Raw genomic sequence first — 26,133 nt, forward strand, 5'->3', positions numbered from 1 at the left:
GGCACTATTCACAATAGCAAAGACTTGGAACCAACCCAGATGTCCACCAATGAGAGACTGGATTAAGAAAATGTGGCACATATACACCTTGGAATACTATGCAGCCACAAAAAAGGATGAGTTCATGTCCTTTGTAGGGACATGGATGAAGCTGGAAACCATCATTTCCAGCAATGTATGGCAAGGACAAAAAACCAAACACCGCATGTTCTCACTCATAGGTGGGAATTGAACAATGGGAACACTTGTACACAGGAAGGGGAACATCACACACTGGGGCCCGTCATAGGGTGGGGTGAATGGGAAGGGATAGCATTAGGAAATATACCTAATGTAAACGACAAGTTAATGGATGCAGCACAGCAACATGGCACATGTATACATATGTAACAAACCTGCACATTGTGCACGTGTACCCTAGAACTTTAAGGAAAAAAAAAAGAGAAAAAAAAAGAATTAAATTTAACTAAAAAAAAAAAAAAAAGATATGTTTCCTGAACGTGCATTACTTCTAAACGAAGATACATTAAAGGCATTCAGTATTCACTAATGGAAAGACCAAGTTCAATACAAAGTCTTAGGAATTTTCTTCATGGAAACAGGTGGCATAGGCATCTCATAGTGGGTATATAAATTGGAGAAATGATTTGATATTTATGCTATTTCCATTTATGGTTTTGTTTACCTGGAGGAACTACTACTACTCAAACAGCTTCATCCTCTTCCCTTCAGTCTTCTAATTCTTCTCTTCCCTTCTTTGTCTTAATACTCTATATAGCAGGATTGAATATATTGTACTGAAAGGGAGTTTTGATTCGTCTGTTTTTCTCTTTCTGTAGAAAATCATCTAAAGTAAAAGTCAATGGCAAGATGTTTCATTGTATAAGAATATACTTCTTATTCTGTTTATTAGGATACATTATAGATATAATTTATGTTTATCAGATATATGTTGAGTACAGCTATAATAGGCCCTCTCTGAAGCTTCTGGGCCAAAAAAATAATGTTAAGCATGTGCTCCCACCAGGAGCTTATAGTGACATAGGGTGATGCAGTCATTTCTTCTCTAGCAGTAGCAAACAAAATGAACCCGAAAATGATAAAAGAACATTATGCTTCTCAATGTATGGGAAACAAGAAACCTGGGAGATAACTGTTGAATATATGCGTTTTTCTGGAGAGAGTATTCATGTCTTCCACCATGTTCTCAAAAAAGAATAAATCCAAAAAGGGTTAGGATTCATTCCCATAGAGGCAGCAGAACCAGTCATAAATGACCTTTCAGTCAGGAGAGTTTCAGCTTTATCTTAATGCACAGTGTTTACAATTATTTATCATGGGAATGTAGTGCTTAGCATTGTGTATTAGAAAGACCACTTTCATGATGTTGTTCATGTTAGATCAAAGTTGAGCAAGACCGGGGCAGCGAGACAGTTGTGGCTATCATGGTCTTATTGCAGAAGAGGAAGAAAGGACCTTTGTGAATATCCTGAAGGCTCAAATCTCAAAGGCCTTAGGAAGGAAGACAGGAGTACTGGGGAACCAGAGGATGTGGATTATGAGAAAAATACCCTCCAGGATGATTTGCATATTCCTATACAGATGCTAAATACATATGCTAAATGCTGCTAAAGAGTAATTTATTTTATACATTAAGTACTTAAAATGTCTAAGCTGGCAACCTTAAATTGTTGTTACTTACAGTGCCTAGTCCACACTCTCTAAATGTTACCTTGGCGTGATTGGCGAATAAATTGTACCCACCCTTAATTACAGAGAACAATATAAAACTCCTTAAAGTTGCTGGAAATTCAAATAAGGTAATGAATGTTTTACTCTTTTTTTTTGGATTTTAGCCAACAGCAAGTTAGCCACTTTTTAAGAATTGAAAAATGTGAGATAAAATTAACGTACTAAATGAATGAAAGAAAAGTGATAAGAGCACAAGACTCTGTAACCATACTGACTGGATTCATCCTCATTCTGTGACCAACTAGTTATATGACTTTGGGCAAATTAACCTATTAGTGCTTTGGTATTTGCATTTGTTAAAAAAAAAAAGTGATGATACTTCTTGGGTTGGCATGTAGTAAATGCTGTTTATGTTGTCATTATTAAAAATAAAATATAGAATCAATAGACTTAGTAAGGAAAATCCCTTTAGCATAACCACAAACAAAGCATCTTTCCAGAAAGGAATACATTGCCTTAAACATGACAATACTTTAAAATGATTGTATTAAATAACTAAGAAATGGTCTTTAGTTATACCTCTGTGTATCACTTGTGTCACAAGCTATAAAAAAGTCACATTTTTGAATAGCTGATGTTGAAGAAATGTTTGTTTGAGTTAAAATATTGTTTAGTATATTCAAAGACATACTTGATTATCCTGTCTGAGAGCACAGAAGTAACACTCAAGTTTATTCGCTTTAATGCTTAAGGTGCTGTCATTGTTTCCATCACTCAAGCTTTCCTGGGCTGCCTTGACCTTGCTAATGGATAAAAAATAAGTTACTTTAAAAATAAAGATTGGTTAGTAATCCGGACCTCAGTTTGACAAGTTGGAGGAGTGACAGTTTGACAAGTGTATCTTTCAAACACTTTTTGATTATTTTCTTTAAAACATTATCAGTAAGTAATGTTGTTGTATTTAATGATTAAGCTCAAGCAATTTAAACATGGGGTTGGCATCCATAATTTAAAAGGCCATTCACTAAATCTTCATCTTAACATTTCCATTTAAGAAATTTGTAATTGTCAACTTGTTAGAGTTTTAAAAATCCAGGTTGAAAAGTACTACTCCTTACAGTTTTATGGTTACTAAAACATTTTACGCATCCTTTCATGTCATTACTCTTGCTTGAGCATAGATAGACCTGTTAACTTGAGAGATGGTTACCACCAAAGAAATAGTTGGTGTGCATCTGGCTTTCTAATGGATAAAAGTTGTTTTATGGCACTTTCTTTCTGCTCATTTCTAATTAATAGGGAGAGAATTTTGCTTTATTGCTTCAGTAATAATATACAGTTTCTCCTCAAGTACTTTGGAACAGATAGAACTAGGGACTTGGGTAGGAAGTGTTCAATTTATATATCACTGATATGTTTTATGAGAATGGAGAATGTTTTTCTCATTGTCTTAAGTTGTGGGGAAGAAAAATATATTTTTAAATAGTATGCACAAAGTTAATGCAGAATCTATTAATTTTTTCTAAGTATTTAAATTCACACAAAAAGTTAGAAACAGCAATGTCTAATTTAGAAAAATTAGTTCCTTTTTCTATCTTAAGTTGCTGATTCATAGGTAAATAGAACATTAGTAGGTAGCTGTAGTTTTTCTTTTTTCAAGACAGATCCAGCAACTTGAGGATAAAGTAACAAAATAATATGTACAAATAAAATATTTTGACGCTGATGGTTAAACTTTATAGTTTGACTGTGAGGTTTTTTTTTCATTGACTTCTAGCTAAAGTGCCAACAATGGAAGAAAATTACTGTTTCCATGGTTAATACACTCTGAAAGTAGAGTTGCTGTACCTTACATAATAATAGCATTGGAACATGTAGAAGGAATATGCTGTATAACCTGAAAATCATTTATTGTTATTTCCTGTGAGAATCTGCAAATATTTGAACATTCCCGTGAGATATCTGACAGGAGAGTCTTTCAGAGATTTTAAATTTAAAATAGCCATCAATATGCAGACATTTTTGCTTAGTTTGTTTATACTCCTTATGTAATGGTGACATTACATTGAGTCCAGGTGCATTAAGGAACCGAATAAGTATAATGTTGATGTTTTGGATTATATTTCACATTTTTTCCTTTATCATTCTTTCTGATACCCAAATTTTCTTTCACAGTGAACTCTTGCTAAGTCATACACATCATGGTAGTATAAGATCTAATCTACGTTTTAAGTATTTTCTTGTTCTTAGAAAGTTTTCTACTCCAGGTACAATATATAGAACTTGAAAGATACTCATTTGTAAAACAAACAAACACAAACATTATGTCAGTAATGATTATCACTCTGAAGTTGAACATAATACTAAGGTAGAAAAACAGCTCTATTTCATCCATAACTTACTTGTGGCTTAATTATTCTGTGTAAATAATTCATATAGTAACTAGGAGATATTTATTTAACACTCAAAATGCAGAGTACTGGGTTGGTTGCTGCAGGTCAGGGATCCCCACTCCCATTAGGAACCAGGCCAGATGGCAGGAGGTGAGTGGCAGGTGAGGGAATGAAGCTTCATCTGTATTTACAGCCACTCCCTATGGCTCACATTACTGCCTGAGCTCCACCTCCTGTCTCATAGGAGCGAAACCCCTATTATGAACTGCGTATGTGAGGGATCTAGGTTGCATGCTCCTTATGAGAATCTAATGCCTAATGATCTGTCACTGTCTCCCATTACCCCCAGATAAGACCATCTAGTTGTAGGAAAACAAGCTCAGGGCTCTCACTGATTGATTCTACATTGTAGTGACTTGTAGAATTATTTCATTATGTATTACAATGTCGTAATAATATAAAGTACACAATAAATGTAATGTGCTTGAATCATCCGACAACCATTCCCCACTTCTGCTGTCTGTGGAAAAATTGTCTTCCACAAAACCCCTGTCTAGTGCCAAAAAGTTTGGGGACCACTGCCATAGCGAATGCAAAGATGAACAAGAATTTAGTCCCAGACCTCCAGAGTTCACAGATAAGATATATGAAAATAACCTTGAATGTATGGCAGAAAATAAGTCCCTACGAAAATCTGTTTCCCTTCTCTGTAATACAAACTTTATTCTGATTCTACTGCAGATTATGTTTTCCTGATAGCTGTTTATGTTCCTTTGTTGGGCTTTCCACCAAAATGACTGCTTTTGATTCCTTTCTTTTTGCGTCATCACTGTTTTATGGAGCAAAATATTCAGTAGTTTTTCTGTCATGTCAGAATTATCTCATGAAGAGATTTTCTTTTCCGTTGTTTTATATTTCTACCTGGTTACTTTGGGTCTCTACAGAATCATATGTTTACTTACTTTTCTGTGAATGAATAATACAACATTTAAAAAATAGATTATAGATGGGTATTTCTTAATTGCATAAGTCGTTTTCTGTAAGTAGAGTCATCAACTCAACTTTAATACTCAGGTCTGTACAGATAATTCTTAAGTATGTATTAAATAACAAATTTTCCTAACACGAGTTTCTAGCTTTGTGCTACATACCTTCACGTGTTTCTCAAACATCAGTGGTAGATATTGTTGGTACCCTGCCCAGATCCCCTGTACTTGTTGTTGTATTTGTTTTGTTAAAAATTGCCCTTAGCTAAATGGAAGTGCATCACCGGGAAAACTATGTTCATCCCTCATCTTTGCACCTCTCAGCATTGAAAAAGAACACTTCTTATACGGGATGTAAGACGCTGGCCTCTCTGCCTCAAAGTGGGATCAAGTCTATGGTACAGTTGGTGCTTTCCCATGGAATTTGGCTGAAGCTCATCTCCAGTTGAGACCATATTCTTGCTTGACTTTTTCCTCTGTCCTGTCTTGTTTTCCTTAATACCTTTTTCCTGAGAGTGATCTGCGAAAATCAATTGTACAAGAACCCCTGTCTCAGGCTCCAGTAGGAATACTACCGAAAACATACGCCAATATTGATTTTATCAACTTCTCCTTAAATGTGGTTTTCTTTCTATATTTTCAGTCCCTAATAAATAATGTCATTTTATGACCGTTAATCTAGAAATCTGGAAGTCACCTTTGACCCCTACTAGTTACTGTATATCAGTAGTTCTCAAACATTTTGGTCTCTGGATGTATTTATACTCTTAAAAATTATCAAAGAGCCTTCATTTATGTGAGGTATATGTATAAATATTTACCATATTAGAAATTAAAACTGAAAAAATATACATTTATTTTAAAAGCAGTATAAACTAATTAAATATGAATATAAAACATTTTTATGAAAAATTGCTATATTCCTAAACAAATTTAGTCTGAACAATATCATTGTTTTACATTTTTTTCAGGGCTTTTTAATATCTGCCTTAATAGAAGTCAGCTAGATTCTGATATTTGATTCTGTATTCAGTCTATTGCAATATTGCCAACCAGGTAGCTTTTGGGAAACACTGTTGGATCTCAGGAGAAAATGAGACACAAGAGTGCCAATAATGACTTACATTATTATGAAAATACTTTTAATGCTACAAATCTTGTGGAAAAGTCTGACCTTGGATCACACTTTGAGAAACATCACTGCATATCAGTTGACAAACTAGTCATATTGATTTTGCCATGAAATGTTTGATAATGTAGTTAACCACATGAACTTCAAATACTCATAACCTGGGTTAAAATCATAGGCAAAATTCTTCTCATGTCATTCAATTCAACTTTGGTTTTAAAGAACTCATGCTGTGGAGTCATTTATTAATATAATCTGTTTCATAGCATATGCCTTAAGGATGACAATAATTGAGGCCTCCAATGATGGCAGTAATTGAGGTTCCTGTGTATTAATATATGCAACTTTAGAGTGTTATTAATAAAGACTTATTTTTTTCCTTGAGAGAAAATTCTAATGTGTCAGTGCTTTGTCTTTTGTTATTATCAGAGATTCTTGGTAAACAAACCGTGTTAATCAAATTGAAGGTTTGGTTCAAAGTTTTTCCATGATTTGTGTCGTCACAAGTGGATGGACAGCAAATCTGAGCTTTTACTTTGCTTGTTCTCTGGAGAGATTGAAAGTACTCAAAGGTTAATGAGGACAGAATTCTTCCAGTTTAATTCACATAGGCTAATAATTAAACTATGCCCAACTTTTAAGAAAGCATAGACTTTAGTCTCATCCATTTCTTCTTGTCTTGAAATACATCTTTACATGTTTAAGGAAAAATCTATCACATAAAAACTAAAGTTACTATTAGTCCTGATTACTTTGTAATAGCAGTGATGCCAGAACTGCCATTAGAGGCAATTACTTATATTTATTTTTAAAATTGTATTTATTTTTGCAAAGATGATATGTCATGGAATAAGGCTTAGCTCATTTGCTATTTTTATTTTATTTTTACAACTCAATTGTAAAACATTTACCAGGCTTCCAGTGTAACTAGGGATGATGCTAGTACTAGAGATTAGAAAACAATAGACCTTTATCTTTAACAGGCTTGCCTATTGTAGATTTTCTTCCTCCAGTAGATTATAAATTCTGTGATAGTGGACAATATAGTACATTTATGATCATCCAAAATATATTTATGTAAATTAGTCCAGTTTAAAAAATATATAATTTAAAAATCATCTGTAGCTCTTTACGATTGGCAATAATAGGCTGGGTTGGTGGCTTGTGCCTAGAATCCCAGCTTTTTGAGTGGCCGAGGTGGGGAGATCACTTGAGCCTAGGAGTTTGAGACCAACTTGGGCAACATAGCGAAACCCTTTCTCTACAGAAAATACAAAATGTTATCCGAGCATCGTGGCATGTGCCTGTAGTCCCAGCTACTTGGGGGGCTGAGGTGGGAGGATCACCTGAGCCCAGGAGGTCAAGGCTGCAGTGAGCTATGAATGAACCACTATAATCCTGCCTGCATGGCAGAATGACCCCCTCCCTAACCCCTCCCCCCTGAAAAAACTTAGCAATCATCTGGATAAAAATATATAATGACATTTTTATCATTAGTCATTGGCTGGTGGCTGGTGGTAGGTGACACCACTTAAGAGTTTATTGCATTATCTTCTTTAATAATTTGTTTGAATTTTGTTTTCTTTTTCCTATAGCAGTGCTATCCAGGAAATCTTTTTATCCTAAAGGAAATGTTCTATATCTGTACTGTTCAATATAGTAGCCACTAGCCACATGTGACCATTGAGCAGTTCAAATACAGCTAGTATGACTGAGAAACTGAAGTTTTAATTAATCTTCATAAATTTACATGTACATAGCTACATGTGACTAGTGTCTACTGAATGTGACAGTACAGTTCTATAGTGTATTAACTTTATCAGAAAGTGGTAATAGTTGAATTACATAGATAGTTACTCTCATTATTTTATTTATACAGGAACCTATTTTCAGAATTGTACTTAAAGATATCTGTAATAATATTGAGTCTTAAGATTAAATTATAATGGTAATTAAATTATAATTGTTATTTTTTCAAAGTTCTATTAGAAGGTAAGCAGGCACACTTTTTCATATGACATAAATATTGCTACAATGTGCATTATGATGAATGAATCATTTTTATTCATCTCTGTTTTCATTTTTGTCATAAAGTTTAGTCACTTTATGTTGAATGGGTTAGAGGACTGTTCAGACTGATGAGGGAAATAAGTGGTAGGAATTAGCCAGTGGGTGATGATTTTCTGCATTCATGCAAAGGAATAAGTAGAAAAAAAATGGAATCAGTAGGACTTGAGATTTAAGTCCTTTCTGGTTTGGAGGAGCACTTGGTAGAGCTACCGCAAGATGCTTGCAAAGATATGAATACTTAGCGCAAAGGAGTAATGAAAGCAGATGCTGAATAGGACTTATCCTGGAAAGCATCCAGTCTGAATTGTTTTGCAATCATGAAGAGAAGGGGATTGTAAAATCTTTTCATTAATTAAAAAAGAAATTAATGATCATAACAACTAAGTGCGAATGTCAAAAATCATGCAGCAGTTTTTATAGTAACGATGTTATTTCTAATCAGGATGCAATAAAATTATGTGATATTTTCAGGTATGTGTGCTATGTTTAATACTCATAATTCAATCTGATGATGTCAAATCTTTATTTTTAGGGGATTTACTCTTACTTGAGGAAGTAAAATTGAGCAATTTTAAGAGTCCATGGGATCCTGGATTAAAAAGCTATAGTACAGGCTTATTAGTAGAGGAATGTTTCTACTACCCTAAAATCTAACTATTCTGTGTAAGGAAGGGTCTGTTGGTTCTGTACCTTACACTTCCTCTATCACTCTCCACATACCGATTTAAAGAGACTAGTTCTCTCTAACCTTTTATTGATGCCCTTAAAATCTTTATTTCTATCTAGGGTGAGCCCATCACTTTCTGTGAGGAGAGTTTTGTAAAGCACCGCTCAAGCGTGATGAAACAGTTCCTGGAAACTGCAGTTAACCTCCAGCTTTTTAAGCAGGTAAGAATGGACCTCCACATTTTTCTTTTGTAACAGAACATCGTCAGTTTTACACGTTTGTATTACTCTAAAACTATGTTCAAACCCTGAGTAGCATCTTTTCTAGAATTTCAGGAAAGTTTTCTGTCTTTTATAACTCTGTAACTAGTTATGACATAGCACTCTAGAAATACTATGTAATAACTTTGCTTTTAAAAAATTTCTCATCAAATGTGATAGAGCTTAAAGTCTCATTGAGAAAGAATATACATTCACAGAAGCAGCAGCAACATGACTAGTTTTACTTATATAAGGCATCTTAGAAGAAGTTATTTTGGTATGGTGGATTGATATGGTAAACAAACTGTATTTTTATAGGATTATTCCATTGTAATACAGTTTATAAAATAGTTTATAAAATGAATATTTAACTGTTTAAGCTTTGTAAGACTTTTTAATACTCATGCATTCAGAATTAAAAATAAGACTCATGGTTATACTGTTTGTCCTGATTTTTGGTTCAGAAAATATAATTGCTATTTCAAAAAAGCAGTAACTAGACATCAGATTTCAGAAATTTTGGATGCACCGATTCTGTCATTCCATTGTGTAATCATAGCAAGTCTCTTAAATTGAGTTGTCTTCGTTTCTGTATACAAATTTTCAATTAAGTTCTTAACACTTGTTTTTCTTATTCACATGACAATGTTAAGTGTAAAGTTTACTATGTGAATTAAGCATTTAATGAAGACCTACTGTGTGTCATAAACTGTGCTCAGGGCCAGGATACAAAAATGAATAAAAAGTCAGTAATGCCCTTGAGAAGCTGACAGTCTTAACAATTTTTTTTGAACTGTTAGAAGAGAAGATACTATATAACTCAAAATAACCTTCAAATTAGGTCAGTAAAGAAATCAACATGGCAACAATTAATGCTACTACTTCTGAGGAATTTTTTAAAAATTATGAGATTACAAAATACTCTGGGGCAGGGGGAGATACCTGTCTTCCAATAAGTGAAGTTTTACATTAAGGAAACGGTTAAGGTTATCCTATATACAAACTTAAGGAGCATGGATTTCATGATCAGAGATGTCTTGTGAATTTCCAAAAAATAGAGTAGGCTGCTTTTGGAACATTTTGTCCCTAGAGGTCTCCAAGCATAGACTGAATTACTTCCCAGGGTTGAAAGGAAGATAAGTGATAATGCTTTATAAATGCTGAAGTATAGCACAGTACAGTCCCAGGCTAGTCATGCAGTGCGTGCTTGTTGAGTACAATATCAGTACCTTTTTGTATTTTTCTCTGTCAAGAAGAGACATTGTCTTCCATTATCAAAACTGAGTTGTGAAGATTATATGGGGGTCAGGGATTGAATGGGTAGGTAGAATATCTAACTTACTTCCCTATGATTATGAGCTTCTGTAACTAGATCCTTACCACTTAATAAAGTTAACAAAATGGTAATTTTTTTGCATAGTTACAGAAGCATTTACTTTTTAGGAGTCATGTATAGTTGGGTTACGTCTTGACTATATCACAGAATATCTGTTTTACATTAGTACATGTTTCTTTTTCTTTAAAATAGAAATATTACCACCTACCTCACAGGATTATAATAAGGTTTATGTGAATTAACACATGTAACTCTCAGCACAGTGCATGGTGCTTTGTTGATGCTCAGCAAATCTTAATGTCTACCTCATTCTTAGAGAAATTACATTAAAAAATACCTATCTGTGTAGGACTTTTAAAAAATACAATTTGGTCAAGGAGGTAAATGTAAAATATGAAAATAGTCAACCAAAGAACTAATTATTATGGACAATGTGAATAGTCTTACTTGCACAAATTGGCTGTCTTCTAGAACTTGATATATTTATGATTCTTAAAAAAGTGATACATGAAGATAGCCCTGAAAGGATTGAAAAAGATTCTTGTTGACAGAGTTTCACAAACGTCTAAAAGAAGAGTCAGTTGGTAAAAAACTGACACAGATGAATCCTCAAAGATTCTACTGATACGGCTGAAAAAATATAAAAATATTTATTAGGTATAAAAGATTTATAACTATGACTTTGTGATCCATTATAGGTCTAGAATTATTCTGGTTATCTCTTAGCACAACTTATGCTTCAAATTTGAGAGGACTTCGACCCAGGAGAGCAGCATATAATTTTAAGGAAAGAGTTAAAGTGAAGTTTTATTTCTGATAATATGGCAAGGTCGGATCCATATATAACCTACATACTACAGTTTAAAACGTAATATTTAAAGAACTCCTTACGTTGAGACAGTGTAAGAGACAAAACCTAGTGCTCATTTTACAAATGAGAAGTGTAATAGGAGACCCGATTCCTGTAATTCTGAGAAGACTTAGTGTACAAGTAAACTACAAATAAAGGTGCTTCCTTTCTCACTCAGTTTCCTGGGTATCTGTAAGGAAACTCATACATCCAAAGCATTAGTGCTGGGTAGAGGGAAGGGAAAAGTGCTGCTAAGAAGTAACCACGTGTCAGCCTGCACAGGAATTTGCAGCCTGAATTAATATTTTCTGATTTTGGCTGACAAAACTCAAACCAAATTTAAAGTGACTCTAAATGTTAGTGCCCCCAGACCTCAGGAAGAGGCAAACATGTATTCCCTCTTCAGGAAATCACCTTCAGCCAGGCATCAAATAATTCGTCCAGCTAAAAGTCCAAAAGGATATTTTACTGTTAAAAATTATTAAAAGAGCCGGGTGCAGTGACTCACAGGAGAAAAATTATTAGATCCTAGCAACAGGTGCCTGTAATCCCAGCATTTGGGAGGCCGAAATGGGTGGATCCTAAGGTCAGGAGATCGAGACCATCCTGGCTAATACGGTGAAACCCTGTCTCTACTAAAAAAAAAAAAACAACAAAAAAAAAACAAAACACACACACAACAACAACAACAACAAAATTAGCTGGGCGTGGTGGCAGGTGCCTGTAGTCCCAGCTACTTGGGAGGCTGAGGCAGGGGAATGGCATTAACCCGGGAGGTGGAGCTTGCAGTGACTGAGATTGCATTGTTGCACTCCGGCCTGGGCGACAGAGTGAGACTCTGTCTCAAAAAAAAAAAAAAAAAGAAAAGAAAAATTATTAAAAATACAAGGAAACAAATTATAAATGAGAGCTAGCAGAAACAACAGATGAAACTGACTTACAAAGATTTTAAATATTGGAATTATCAGAAATAGAATATGAAAATAGCCTGTTTAACATGTTGAAAGAAGAAACAAGCTTTAAAATGTTCAGAGAAGAAAAACTTTTTTAAAGAGTGCAAGGACAATTTCAAAAAGGTAGCAAATAAACTTCTGTTAGGGAAGCATGTAATAATTGAAATTAAATAAATTGATGAGTGTAACTGCAGATCAGATATAAGTAAAGAGAGGTTTGCTAAGCTGAAGATATATTTGGAAAAGAAGTTATACAGAATGTGGTATGGAAAGACAGAGAAATAGAAAATATAGGAAGTTGATAGATGTAGAGGGTAGACTAAGAATGTCCTTAAATTCATATAGTCAGTTCTAATAGGTGAAGACAGAAAATGGAGCAGAGACAGTAGTTGAAAGGATAGTGCCAGAACCAGTGAAAATACACTTCATAAATTTTCAAATTTATGAAGTCTTAACATCCAAACCAAATAAAGAAGAATCTGTGGCCACACGCAGTGTATATTCAGCTATGAAACACTAAAGAAAAGGGATTTTTTTTTTAAATAGGAGAAAAAAGATTACCTTCAAAGGAGCAACATATTGACAGCTTACTTCACAGCAGCAACAATGGAATCTAGAAGATACTGGCATGTTATCTTCTATGTGTTGAGAAAAAATGCCTAGAATTCTGAGCCAAACAAAACACCTTTTAATTATGAGTGACATGAGGACATTTCCCAAGAAAAACTGAGTTTGTTCTCATTGTGTTGGTTTTATTAATGTGTCCACTTGGCTAGGCTACCATCCCCAATTATTCCATCAAACAGCAATTTAGGTTTTACTATGAAGGGATTTTAAAGATAAAATTAAAACTCCTAATCCTTTGACTATAAATAAAGAAGATTATTCTAGATAATCTAATTGGTGAACCTATCTGAATCACTTGGAAAGCCTTAAAAAGAGGACTCACCAGCCTGGGCAGCATGGTGAAACCCTGTTTCTACAAAAAATACAAAAATTAGCTGGATGTGGTAGTTCACACCTATAGTCCCAGCTACTATGGAGGCTAACGTGGATCACCTGAGCCCAGGTGGTTGCGGCTGCAGTGAGCTGTGAGCATGCCTGCCACTGCACTCCAGCCTGGGCGACAGAGTGAGACCCCATGTCAAAACAAACAAACAAACAACAGCAGCAGCAACAAAACAGGAGTAAGGTTTCCTTCAGAGAGAGAATTCTACTTGTGGATAACAGCTTGGTTCTTTGCCCCTTAGCTCAAGACTGCCCATGATTTTCCCTTACTGACAACCTGTCCTGTGAATTTCAGACTTGCTTAGCCAGCCCTGCAATCATGTAAGCCAATTCCTTCTCATAAATCTCATGTGTATGTGTATAAATATAGAATTTCCAACTGTTTTTTCTTCTCCAGTTGAACCCTGACTCATACACCAATAGCAAAAAGAAATCCTTAAGGAAGTACTTTAAGGAAGTACCTCAGGGAGAAAATCTTCTCAAATGAAAGATCCAAGTTGGATGGTCTGAGATACAAGAAGTAAGGAAGAGCAAAAGACATGTTAAATATATGGATTAAAATGAAGCAGTATTGACTGTATAAGCCAGGCAAATTATTCCGTATGTTCAAGAATCAAATGACTCCAATTCAGATTCCAAAAAGTTCCGTTTTATTTATTCCAAAATCATACCTAATTTTCAAACACTAAAAATTTCCCTCTGAGAAAGGTGCCAACTATTTTTTTTTTCCTTTTTGAGATGGAGTCTCGTTCTGTTGCCCAGGCTGGAGTGCAGTGGCGAGATCTCAGCTCACTGCAACCTCTGCCTCCCAGGTTCAAACGATTCTCCTGCCTCAGCCTCCTGTGTAGCTGGGATTACAGGCACATGCCATGATGTCAGCTATTCTTATTGGGGCTCCTAGCATATACAGTTTAGCCAAAAAAAAAAAAAAAAGTATACAGATTTAGAAAGAAACACACCAAACTGACGTTTTTATTTCTTTGGAGATAGATGTTTCTTAAAACATGATGGAATAAATTTGACTTGATTGAAATTCAGAACTTTTTGTCATCAAAAAAACAGTATATTTGCAATACGTACAAATTGCTCAAGGATTTAGAATCTACAGTATAATAAACAAACTACCACATGCCAGTAAAAACATATCATCCAATATAATTTAATTGTTCAAAAGATTTGAAGAGGCACACGCAGATGAAGAAACTTGCATCACTAATAATGATCAGTAAGATACTCAGCCTCATTAGTAATCAGAGAACGTCAAATAAAAAATAATGAAATAGTACTTGACGGTCACCAGACTGGCCAAGTTTTAAAAACCTGAAAGTCCCCAATTTGGGCAAGAACATAGAGCAAGGGACAAAGATTTAACTGTTTATTGAAGTGTAAATTTGCACAAGTTAACACTTTGGTACTACCCTTTTATTTTTAGAATATGAATTTCCTATGACCCAGAAATCGCATTCTGAAATGTGTACCAAAAGTCATTTACCAAAATTGCTCATAAAAGCAAAGTCTGGATGTAATCTTAGATATCCATCAGTGTTAAAAATCAGTAGATTGTTACATTCATACAACAGAACACTAAACATCAGGGAAATGAATAAACTACAGCCAAACTGAAAATGAGTGAATCGAAAGGAGCAAGTTACTGAAGAGATATGTGATGAGACATTTTATGTAATATTCGAAAGCAGGAAAAGCTAAATAATATATTAGGTAAACATATTTATGTGATAAAACCATAAAGAAAGGCAAATATTGACTGTTACATAAAGTGTTCTATAAATGTAACCACTAATCTTTGTAAGCTGTTTAAAACAAATTTTAAAGTCTTTCAAATAAATACCAATATTGTGATTTTGATCCTCAAGAAAAAAAAATAAAAAGCAAGGAAAGAATAAACTGAAAAGATTGTGGGCTCTTATATAGAAAGGAAGAAGAAAGAATATAATATAAAGAAAAAAGAATCTATACCCACACACAGTGTATATTCAGCTATAAAACATTAAAGAAAAAGGGAATTTTTTTTTATTTAAATAGGAGAAAAAAGATTACCTTCAAAGGAGCAATATTGACAGCTTACTTCACATGAGTAATAATGGAATCTAGAAGATACTGGCATGACATCTTCAATGTGTTGAGAAAGAAATACCTAAAATTCTATGCCAAACCAAACACCTTTTAATTATGAGTAACATGAGGACATTTCCCAAGAAAAACTGAGTTTGCTCCCATTGTGTTGGTTTTATTAATGTGTCCACTTGGCTAGGCTACCAACCCCAATTATTCCATCAAACAGTAATTTAAGTTTTGTTATGAAGGGATTTTAAAGATAAAATTAAAACTCCTAATTATTTGACTATAAATAAAGATTATTCTAGATAATCTAATTGGTGGACCTATCTGAATCTCTTGGAAAGCCTTAAAAAGAGGACTAACCAGCCTGGGCAGCATGGTGAAACCCTGTTTGTACAAAAAAACACAAAAATTAGCGGGATGTGGTGGTGCACACCTGTAGTCCCAGCTACTAGGGAGGCTAACTAGAGAGGTCCCTGAAAGGGAGGGACCTTTAAAGGAAGGACAGCATTCTCCTAGTTTACTTATCATTTAAAAAATATTACAATTGTACAATTTTTGTTGTATTTTATTTTTTTAAAATTTTAATTGACAATAATGTATGTTTATGGGCTACAATGTGATGTTTCAATATACACGCACATTGTAGAATGATTATATAAAGCTAATTAACATATCTATCATCTCACATACTTCTTTACAATGTTGCGAACATTTATAATCTACTTTTTTAGGCCAGGCATAGTGGCTCATGCTGGTATTCCCAGCATTTTGTGAGGCTGATGGGGGTGGATCACCTGAGGTCAGGAGTTCGAGACCAGCCTGGCCAACATGGTGGAACCTTGTCGCTAATAAAAATACAAAAATTAGCCAGGCAAGGTGTCGCACGCCTGTAATCCCAGCCACACGGGAGGCTGAAGCAGGAGAATAGCTTGAACCTGGGAGGCAGAGGTTGCAGTGAGCCAAGATTGTGCCAGTGTACTCCAGCCTGGGCAACAGAGTGAGACTCCATCTCAAAGAAAAAAAAACAAAACACAAAAACCCCTACTCTTTTAGCAATTTTGAAATGTACACTGCGTTAGTATTAACTGTGGTCACTATACCATGCAGTAGATCTCAAAAACCTATTTCTCTTGTCTAACTGAAACTTTGTGTCCTTTGATCAAAATCTCCCCTCCCCTGGACACTCCTTCCTTCAGTCAACAAAGCATAAGCTACCAACTATCCTTGCTTTATTATTTAAACTGTTACTATTTACTGAAAGTATTGTGTTGAAACATAGATATTTTTAATGTTTATACATCATCCAGTAATAGGCTGTATTTTCATTGACAGTTGACTTCTTAACCTCTTTTGGTCTCAGTTTCTGCATCTGTAACATGAGTTAGAGTAAAAGATCACTGAGTTTGAGATACCTCTCATCTCTAACATTCCATGATACTTTGAAATAAACATAGCTTAGATGGATGATAGTGGGTTCCATTTGTATGAATTTCTCTTTAGATAATGGATTTGGAAGGAATCCCAGAAACAGTTCCTTAAATCCACAACTCTGACATTACTGTCTTTCTTTAGCTAGCAGCTTTACAAATATTTAAGCCATTTTCAGCTCTCTTACTTTTATCTCATACTAATACAATGAAGGAAATTATTTTCTTCTGTACATTGCTTGTTATTAAGGCCCCTGGAACTGAAGTTTTTTCTGCTCATCTTACTATACATTCGCCGTGGCTAAGGACCATGGCAAAACCAAACCTTTCCTACCTTTCATATAGTAATATAAATGTGTATTTCTCAAACTTTTCTATCCAACAGAGTGCCCACCCCCATGGCAGAAGAGAATACATTTTTTAAAGGGTATGGGGGGTGGCTGTGTGAACCCACTGATAAGCACGTTTTAGGAAGCATTCTGCATTTTTCCAAAACATTTATACGTTGTATATTCTCTACCACAATGTAGCTATGGCAAGTGGCTATAATAGTTCAAATGTCAACCCTTAAGTCAATCATCTTGTCTTTTCTATTTCTTTAGAGCTCTGTTCATGTCTGAGTTATAGAATTTATCCCATGTTATTGTAATTTATCTTTTTTTATTGACTTCACCTCTCTAAAGTCTCCCCAGAGTGTCCCTACCCCTCACTAAGTCTGTACTCCTTTTTCCTGTGCCTATATTACTTTAAACACCTTTTATTTATTCATGTACTCTCATTGAATTTAGTGTGCAATCCAAGAGCCTCACCTAGGACTATAAACTTATGGGATCTCCATGAATATAGGTCCTTTTAACTAATAATCTAGATTACTGTTAGGAAACTTATTTAATAGTGAAGGAACTCACGTATATTAAAATAGATACTCAAAATAATTCTGCTTGCCCAAATTCTAACTCTATCGGGGAGGAAAATGATAAATACTCAAATTGGAAAAATCTTTTTTAGTGTTCCCCGAAAACCTCGTCTAACTTTCATTGAGTAATAAAAATGTGTATTTCTCAAACTTTTCTGTCCATAAAAGTGCCCCCCATGGCAGAAGAGAATACATATTTTTAAAGAGTATGAGAGGGTGGCTGTAGAAGCCCAGTGACAGGCACATTTTAGAAAGCGTTCTGCATTTTTCCAAAACATTTATACATGTTGTACATTCTATATCACAACATAGCAGTGTTTATTTTAAAGTGAAAACTTTTAAAATACTGGCTGTATTACCTTAATCTTACCTTCATATTAAAATAAAATTAAGATTTCAGTTAAATATACCATATGCATCCTTTGACTTTGTGTTCTTAGTCACACAATTGAGTGTCACTAATGGCAGGTCTGTACCCCTGTTAAGAATATTGGCTTGGAATCCGATAGATCTGCATTTGTATCCTGGTTCTGCCACTTTCTTGGAATATCACACTATGTAAGGCACTTGGTCTCTCTCTGGGCTCCAAATCCTTGCCCAATTTCCTATTCTAATGCAATATGCAATCACATTGAATGTTCCTTCACACATATATTTCACAATGTCAGGTTTTGTCTATGCCATACTATACCACCAGTGTTAATATGCTTCCTGTCATTCTTCCATAGCCTGTTCAAACGTCAACCCTTACATTGATCATTCTGTCTTTTCTATTCCTTTAGATTTTTTTTCTTTTTTTCTTTTACTTTTTTTTTAAAATTATACTTTAAGTTCTAGGGTACATGTGCACAATATGCAGGTTTGTTACATAGGTATACATGTGTCATGTTGATTTGCTGCACCCATCAACTCATCATTTACATTAGGTGTTTCTCCTAATACTATCCCTCCCCCAGTCCCCTACCCGCCAACAGGCCCTCGTGTGTGATGTTCCTGCCCTGTGTCCAAGTGTTCTCATTGTTCAATTCCCACCTATGAGCGAGAACATGCAGTGTTTGGTTTTCCATCCTTGTGGTAGTTTGCTGAGAATGATGGTTTCCAGCTTCATCCATGTCCCTGCAAAGGACATGAACTCATCCATTTTTTTTATGGCTGCATAGTATTCCATGGTGTATATGTACCACATTTTCTTAATCCAGTCTATCATTGATGGACATTTGGGTTGTTTCCAAGTCTTTGCTATTGTGAATACTGCTGCAATAAACATACGTGTGTGTATGTCTTTATAGTAGCATAATTTATAATCCTTTGAGTATATACCCAGTAATGGGATCGCTGGGTCAAATGGTATTTCTAGTTCTAGATCCTTGAGGAATCATCACACTGTTTTCCACAATGGTTGAACTAATTTACACTCCCATCAACAGTGTAAAAGCTTTCCTATTTCTCCACATCCTCTCCAGTATCTGTTGTTTCTTAACTTTTTAATGATCGCCATTCTAACTGGCATGAGATGGTATCACATTGGGGTTTTGATTTGCATTTCTCTGATGACCAGTGATGATGAGCATTTTTTCATATGTCTGTTGCCAGCATAAATATCTTCTTTTGAGAAGTGTCTGTTCATATCCTTTGCCCACTTTTTGATGGGGTTGTTTTTTTTCTTGTAAATTTGTTTGAGTTCTTTGTAGATTCTAGATATCAGCCCTTTGTCAGATGAGTAGATTGCAAAAATTTCCTCCCATTCTATAGGTTGCCTGTTCACTCTAATGGTAGTTTCTTTTGCCATGCAGAAGCTTTTTAGTTGAATTAGATGCCATTTGTCTATTTTGGCTTTTGTTGCCATTGCTTTTGGTGTTTTATCATGAAGTCCTTGCCCATACCAATGTTCCGAATGGTATTGCCTAGGTTTTCTTCTAGGGTTTTTATGGTTTTAGGCCTAACATTTAAGTCTTTAATCCATCTTGAATTAATTTTTGTATAAGGTGTAAGGAAGGGATCCAATTTCAGCTTTCTACTTATGGCTAGCCAGTTTTCCCAGCACCATTTAGTAAATCAGGAATACTTTCTGCATTTCTTGTTGTTGTCAGGTTTGTCAAAGATCAGATGGTGGTAGATGTGTGGTATTATTTCTGAGGGCTCTGTTCTGTTCCATTGGTGTATATCTCTGTTTTGGCACCAGTACCATGCTATACTGGTTACTGTAGCCTTGTAGTATAGTCTGAAGTCAGGTAGCATGATGCCTCCAGCTTTGTTCTTTTTGCTTAGGATTGTCTTGGCAATGTGGTCTCTTTTTTGGTTCCATATGAACTTTAGAGTAGTTTTTTCCAATTCTGTGAAGAAAGTCATTGGTAGCTTAATGAGGATGGCATTGAATCTATAAATTACCATGGGCAGTACGGCCATTTTCACGATATTGAATCTTCCTATCCATGAGTATGGAATGTTCTTCCATTTCTTCATGTCCTCTTTTATTTTGTTGAGCAGTGGTTTGTAGTTCTCCTTGAAGAGGTCCTTCACATCCCTTGTACGCTGGATTGCTGGATATTTTATTCTCTTTATAACAATTGTGAATGGGAGTACACTCATGATTTGGCTCTCTGTTTATCTGTTATTGGTGTAAAAGAATGCTTGTGATTTTTGCATACTGATTTTGTATCCTGAGACTTTGCTGAAGTTGCTTACCAGCTTAAGGACATTTTGGGCTGAGACAATGGGGTTTTCTAAATATGCAATCATGTCATCTGCAAACAGAGACAATTTGAATTCCTCTTTTCCTAATTGAATACACTTTATTTCTTTCTCTTGCCTGATTGCCATGGCCAGAACTTCCATCACTATGTTGAATAGGAGTGGTGAGAGGGCATCCTTGTCTTGTGCCGGTTTTCAAAGGGAATGCTTCCAGTTTTTGCCCATTCAGTATGATACTGGCTGTGAGTTTGTCATAAATAGCTCTTATTATTTTGAGGTATGTTCCATCAATACCTAGTTTATTGCGAGTTTTGAACATGAAGGTTGTTGAATTTTGTCGAAGGCCTTTTCTGCATCTATTGAGATAATCGTGGTTTTTGTCATTGGTTCTGTTTATGTGATGGATTAACGTTTATTGATTTGCGTATGTTAAACCAGCCCTGCATCCCAGGGATGAAGCCTACTTGATCATGGTGGATAAGCTTTTTGATGTGCTGCTGGATTTGGTTTGCCAGTGTTTTTTTGTGTATTTTTGCATCAATGTTCGTCAGAGATATTGGTCTAAAATTCTCTTTTTTTGTTGTACCTCTGTCAGGCTTTGGTATCAGGATGATGCTGGCCTTATAAAATGAGTTAGGGAGGATTCCCTCTTTTTCTATTGATTGGAATAGTTTCAGAAGGAATGGTATCAGCTCCTCTTTGTACCTTGACTGTGAATACATCTGGTCCTGGACTTTTTTGGTTGGTAGGCTATGAATTATTGCCTCAATTTCAGAGCCTGTTATTGGTCTATTCAGAGATTCAACTTCTTCCTGGTTTAGTCTTGGGAAGGTGTATGTGTCCAGGAATTTATCCATTTCTTCTAGATTTTCTAGTTTATTTCCATAGAGGTGTCCATAGTATTCTCTGATGGTAGTTTGTATTTCTGTGAGATCAGTGGTGATATCCCCTTTATCATTTTTTATTGTGTCTATTTGATTCTTCTCTTTTTTCTTCTCTTTAGTCTTGCTAGCAGTCTCTCAGTTTTGTTGATCTTTTCAAAAAACCAGCTCCTGGGCTCATTGATTTTTTTGAGTTTTTTTGTGTCTCTATCTTTTTCAGTTCTGCTCTGATCTTAGTTATTTCTTGCCTTCTGCTAGTTTTTGAATGTGTTTGCTCTTGCTTCTCTAGTTCTTTTAATTGTGATGTTAGGGTGTCAATTTTAGATCTTTCCTGCTTTCTCTTGTGGGCATTTAGTGCTATAAATTTCCCTCTACACACTGTTTTAAATGTGTCCCCGAGATTCTGGTATGTTGTGTCTTTATTGTCATTGGTTTCAAAGAACATCTTTATTTCTGCCTTCATTTGTTTATTTACCCAGCAGTCATTCGGGAGCAGGCTGTTCAGTTTCCCTGTAGTTGTGCGGTTTTGAGTGAGTTTCTTAATCCTGAGTTTCTATTTGATTGCACTGTGGTCTGAGAGACAGTTTCTTGTGATTTCTGTGTTTTACATTTGCTGCGGAGTGCTTTACTTCCAATTATGTGGTCAATTTTGAAATAAGTGTGATGTGGTGCTGAGAAGACTGTATATTCTGTTGATTTGGGGTGGATAGTTCTGTAGATGTGTATTAGGTCCACTTGTTGCAGAGCTGAGTTCAAGTCCTGGATATCCTTTTTAACCTTCTGTCTCGTTGATCTGTCTAATATTGACAGTGTGGTGTTAAAGTCTCCCATTATTATTATGTGGGATTCTAAGCCTCTTTGTAAGTCTCTAAGGACTTGCTTTATGCACCTGGGTGCTCCCATATTGGGTGCATTTATATTTAGGATAGTTAGCTCTTCTTGTTGAATTGATCCCTTTACCATTATGTAATGGCCTTCTTTGTCTCTTTTGATCTTTGTTGGTTTAAAGTCCGTTTTAACAGAGACTAGGATTGCAACCCCTGCTTTTTTTTTTATTATTTTTTTTTATTATTTTTTTGCTTTACATTTGCTTGGTAGATATTCCTCCATCCCTTTATTTTGTGCCTATGTGTGTCTCTGCACATGAGATGGGTCTCCTGAAAACAGTACACTGATGGGTCTTGACTCGTTATCCAATTTGCCAGTCTGTGTCTTTTAATTGGGGCATTTAGCCCATTTACATTTAAGGTTAATATTGTTGTGTGTGAATTTGATCCTGTCATTATGATGTTAGCTGGTTATTTTGCTCGTCAGTTGATGCAATTTCTTCCTAGCATCAATCGTCTTTACATTTTGGCATGTTTTTGCAGTGACTGGTACCGGTTGTTCCTTTCTATGTTTATTGCTTCCTTCAGGAGCTCTTGTAAGGCAGGCTTGGTGGTGACAAAATCTCTCAGCATTTGCTTGTCTGTAAAGGATTTTATTTCTCCTTCACTTATGAAGCTTAGTTTGGCTGGATGTGAAATTCTGGATTGAAAATTCTTTTCTTTAAGAATGTTGAATATTGGCCCCCACTCTCTTCTGGCTTGTAGGGTTTCTGTCAAGAGGTCCACTGTTAGTCTGATGGACTTCCCTTTGTGGGTAATCCAGCCTTTCTGTCTGGGTGCTCTTGACATTTTTTCCTTCATTTCAACCTTGGTGAATCTGACAATTATGTGTCTTGGGGTTGCTATTCTCGAGGAGTATCTTTGTGATGTTCTCTGTATTTCCTGAATTTGAATGTTGGCATGCCTTGCTAGGTTGGGGAAGTTCTCCTGGATAATATCCTGAAGAGTGTTTTGCAACTTGGTTCCATTCTCCCTGTCAGCTTCAGGTACACCAATCAAATGTGGATTTGGTCTTTTTATAGTCCCATATTTCTTGGAGGCTTTTTTGTTTCTTTTTACTCTTTTTTCTCTAAACTTGTCTTGTCACTTTATTTCATTAATTTGATCTTCAATCACTGATATCCTTCTTCCTCTTGATCCTATCAGCTATTGAAGCTAATGCATGCATCACGAAGTTCTCATACCGTAGTTTTCAGCTCCATCAGGTCATTTTAGGTCTTCTCTACAGTGCTTATTCTTGTTAGCCATTCATCTAACCTTTTTTCAAGGTTTTTAGCTTCCTTGTGATGGGTTAGAACATGCCTCCTTTAGCTCAGAGGTGTTTGTTATTACCGACCTTCTGAAGCCTTCTGCTGTCAACTCGTCAAAGTTATTCTACATCCATCTTTGTTCCGTTGCTGGCGAGGAGCTGTGATCCTTCGTAGGAGAAGAGGCACTCTCCTCTTTTAGAATTTTCAGCTTTTCTGCTCTGGTTTCTCCCCATCTTTGTGGTTTTATCTACCTTTGGTCTTTGATGTTGGTTACCTACAGATGGAGTTTTGGTGTGGATGTCCTTTTTGTTGATGTTGATGCTGTTCCTTTCTCTTTGTTAGTTTTCCTTTTAACAGTCAGTTCCCTCAGCTGCAGGTCTGTTGAATTTTGCTGGAGGTCTACTCCAGAGCCTGTTTGCCTGGGTGTCAATAGTGGAGGCTGCAGAACAGCAAATATTGCAGAACAGCAAATATTGCTGCCTGATCTTCCTCTGGAAGCTTCATCCCAGCGGGGTACCTGCCTGTATGAGGTGTCTGTTGGCCCCTACTGGGAGGTGTCTCCCAGTTAGGCTACAGGGGTTCAGGGACCCGCTTGAGGAGGCAGTCTGTCCATTCTCAGAGCTCAAATGCCATGCTGGGAGAACCACTCAGAGCTCAAATGCTGAGCTGGGAGCTCTCTTCAGAGCTGTCTGAGACGTTTAAGTCTGCAGAAGTTTCTGCTGCCTGTTTTTCTGCTATTCCCTGCCCACGGAGGTAGAGTCTATATAGGCAGTAGGCCTTGCTGAGATGCAGTGACCTCTGCCCAGTTCGAGGTTCCTGGCCCCTTTAATTACCTATTCAAGCCTCAGCAATGACGGATGCCCCTCCCCTTGCCAGCCTGCTGCCTCACAGGTCAATCTCAGACTGCTGCGCTAGCAGTGAGCAAGGCTCCCTGGGCGTGGGACCCACTGAGCCAGGCACAGAAGAGACTCTCCTGGTCTGCCGATTGCTAAGATGGTGGGAAAAGTGCAGTATTCGGGCGGAAGTGCCCCATTTTTCCAGGTACAGTCTGTCACACTTTCCCTTGGCTAGGAAAGGGAAATTCCGTGACCCCTTGTACTTTCGGGTGAGGTGATGCCCTGCCCTGCTTTGGCTTGCCCTCTGTGGGCTGCACCCACTGTCCAACCAGTCCCAATGAGATGAACCATGTACCTCAGTTGGAAATGCAGAAATCACCCATCTTCTGCATTGATCTCACTGGGAGCTGCAGACCAGAGCTGTTCCTGTTTGGCCATCTTGGAAGCGATCCCTCCTTTAGATTTTTATTCATGTCTCCCTTGTAGCATTTATCCCATGTTATTGTAATTTCTCTTTTTAATATGTAGTTTCACCTCTCTAAAGTCTTCCCTGAGTGTCCCTCCCCCTCACTAAGTCTGTACTCTTTTTTTTTCTGTGCGTATATTAGTTTGAACACATTTTATTTGTTTATCCACTCTAACAATTACATATGGATTATTATTTTGTGTCAGGTACTGCTACACCAAGCACTTGAGATTCAGAGATGTGTAGCTTTCTCTTATGAAGCTGGTATTTCTAGTGAAGGAAATGGGTTAACAAACAAACAAACAAACAAATAGCAAATAAGAAAAATACCTGTGAGCAAAAAGTTCAGAGTATATGAGACATTGACTGGATGGCCAATTTAGATTGAGTGACCAGAAAAGGCACTACTGAAAAGGTGATATTTAAGCTACGTCTAAAGAAGGAATCAGTTTTGAGATATGAAAAGAAGAACATCATTACAGGTAGAGGGAATTGCTGTTACAAAGACGCAAAGGAGGGAAAGAATTTGGCATTTTCTAAGATCAGAATAAATGAAATGTGGTCATGGAAAAGAATTGTACTAAATGAGGTTAGAATGGCATAAAAGGGACAGATCATCCAAGGCTTTGAAGGCATAAGGAGTTTACCTTTTATTTGAAATGGAACAGTATGCTATAGGGAAGTTTTAGCTAGGACATGATTGGGTCTGATCTATATTTTATAAAGGTTGCCCAGATTACTATGTTCAAGGAGAGAGAGGTAGCAGAAGTCCAATTATAAGGCTTTTGCAGTTGTCCAGAAGAGAAGAGATGGTGGTAGTAAACAAGATGGAGTGAAGCAGGACAAAATTTGTTTATGTTTGTGAGGTAGAATTTTCAACTCTTACTTATGGGTCAGACAGAGTAGAGATAAATAAGAAATCAAAGATAATGCTCATATATGTGTTTTTATATTGACGTTTTAAATAACTGTCTTACTCATTTACATAACAATTTTCTAAATAGATTATGAGCCTTTCTAATACTGGGACCATTTATGATTCCATTCTATATATCCAGTTTCTTGTGTAGGACCTTGTCAGTATTGGGTGCTAAATAAACTTTAGTCAAATTTCTCCTCAACATGTCTTTTATTATTACACATAAAAAGTGATTTTGAGTACTCAAATATTTGCATATTACAGTGATAACAACCATAAATAATAAGTAAGGACTCTAAGATTAGGGAGATAGGGAGATTGCTGTTTCATTAAAGGTAACCTCATTATGACCAAAGAGAACACTAAGATAACATAGTACATTCACTAAAGTGTATAAATTTATAAATTATAATATTAGGGTAAAAATCCTCAAG

The 26,133-nt window shown here is 36.0% G+C and overlaps 1 protein-coding gene across 1 annotated transcript in view; it reads left to right on the forward strand.

Annotated features, from left to right (window-relative positions):
• The window catches only part of DENND1B (DENN/MADD domain containing 1B), a gene marked incomplete at its 5' end in the record, with an annotated part of 173,536 nt that overhangs the window by 90,735 nt on the left and 56,668 nt on the right, over positions 1-26,133 (forward strand). The window contains one exon of the mRNA XM_011995787.1: positions 9,057-9,158. Coding sequence (XP_011851177.1) covers positions 9,057-9,158 — 102 coding nt within the window. The remainder of the gene's footprint in view (positions 1-9,056; positions 9,159-26,133) is intronic.

The sequence above is a fragment of the Mandrillus leucophaeus genome, unplaced genomic scaffold (assembly GCF_000951045.1).
Source record: "Mandrillus leucophaeus isolate KB7577 unplaced genomic scaffold, Mleu.le_1.0 Scaffold1132, whole genome shotgun sequence".
Taxonomy (NCBI): domain Eukaryota; kingdom Metazoa; phylum Chordata; class Mammalia; order Primates; family Cercopithecidae; genus Mandrillus; species Mandrillus leucophaeus.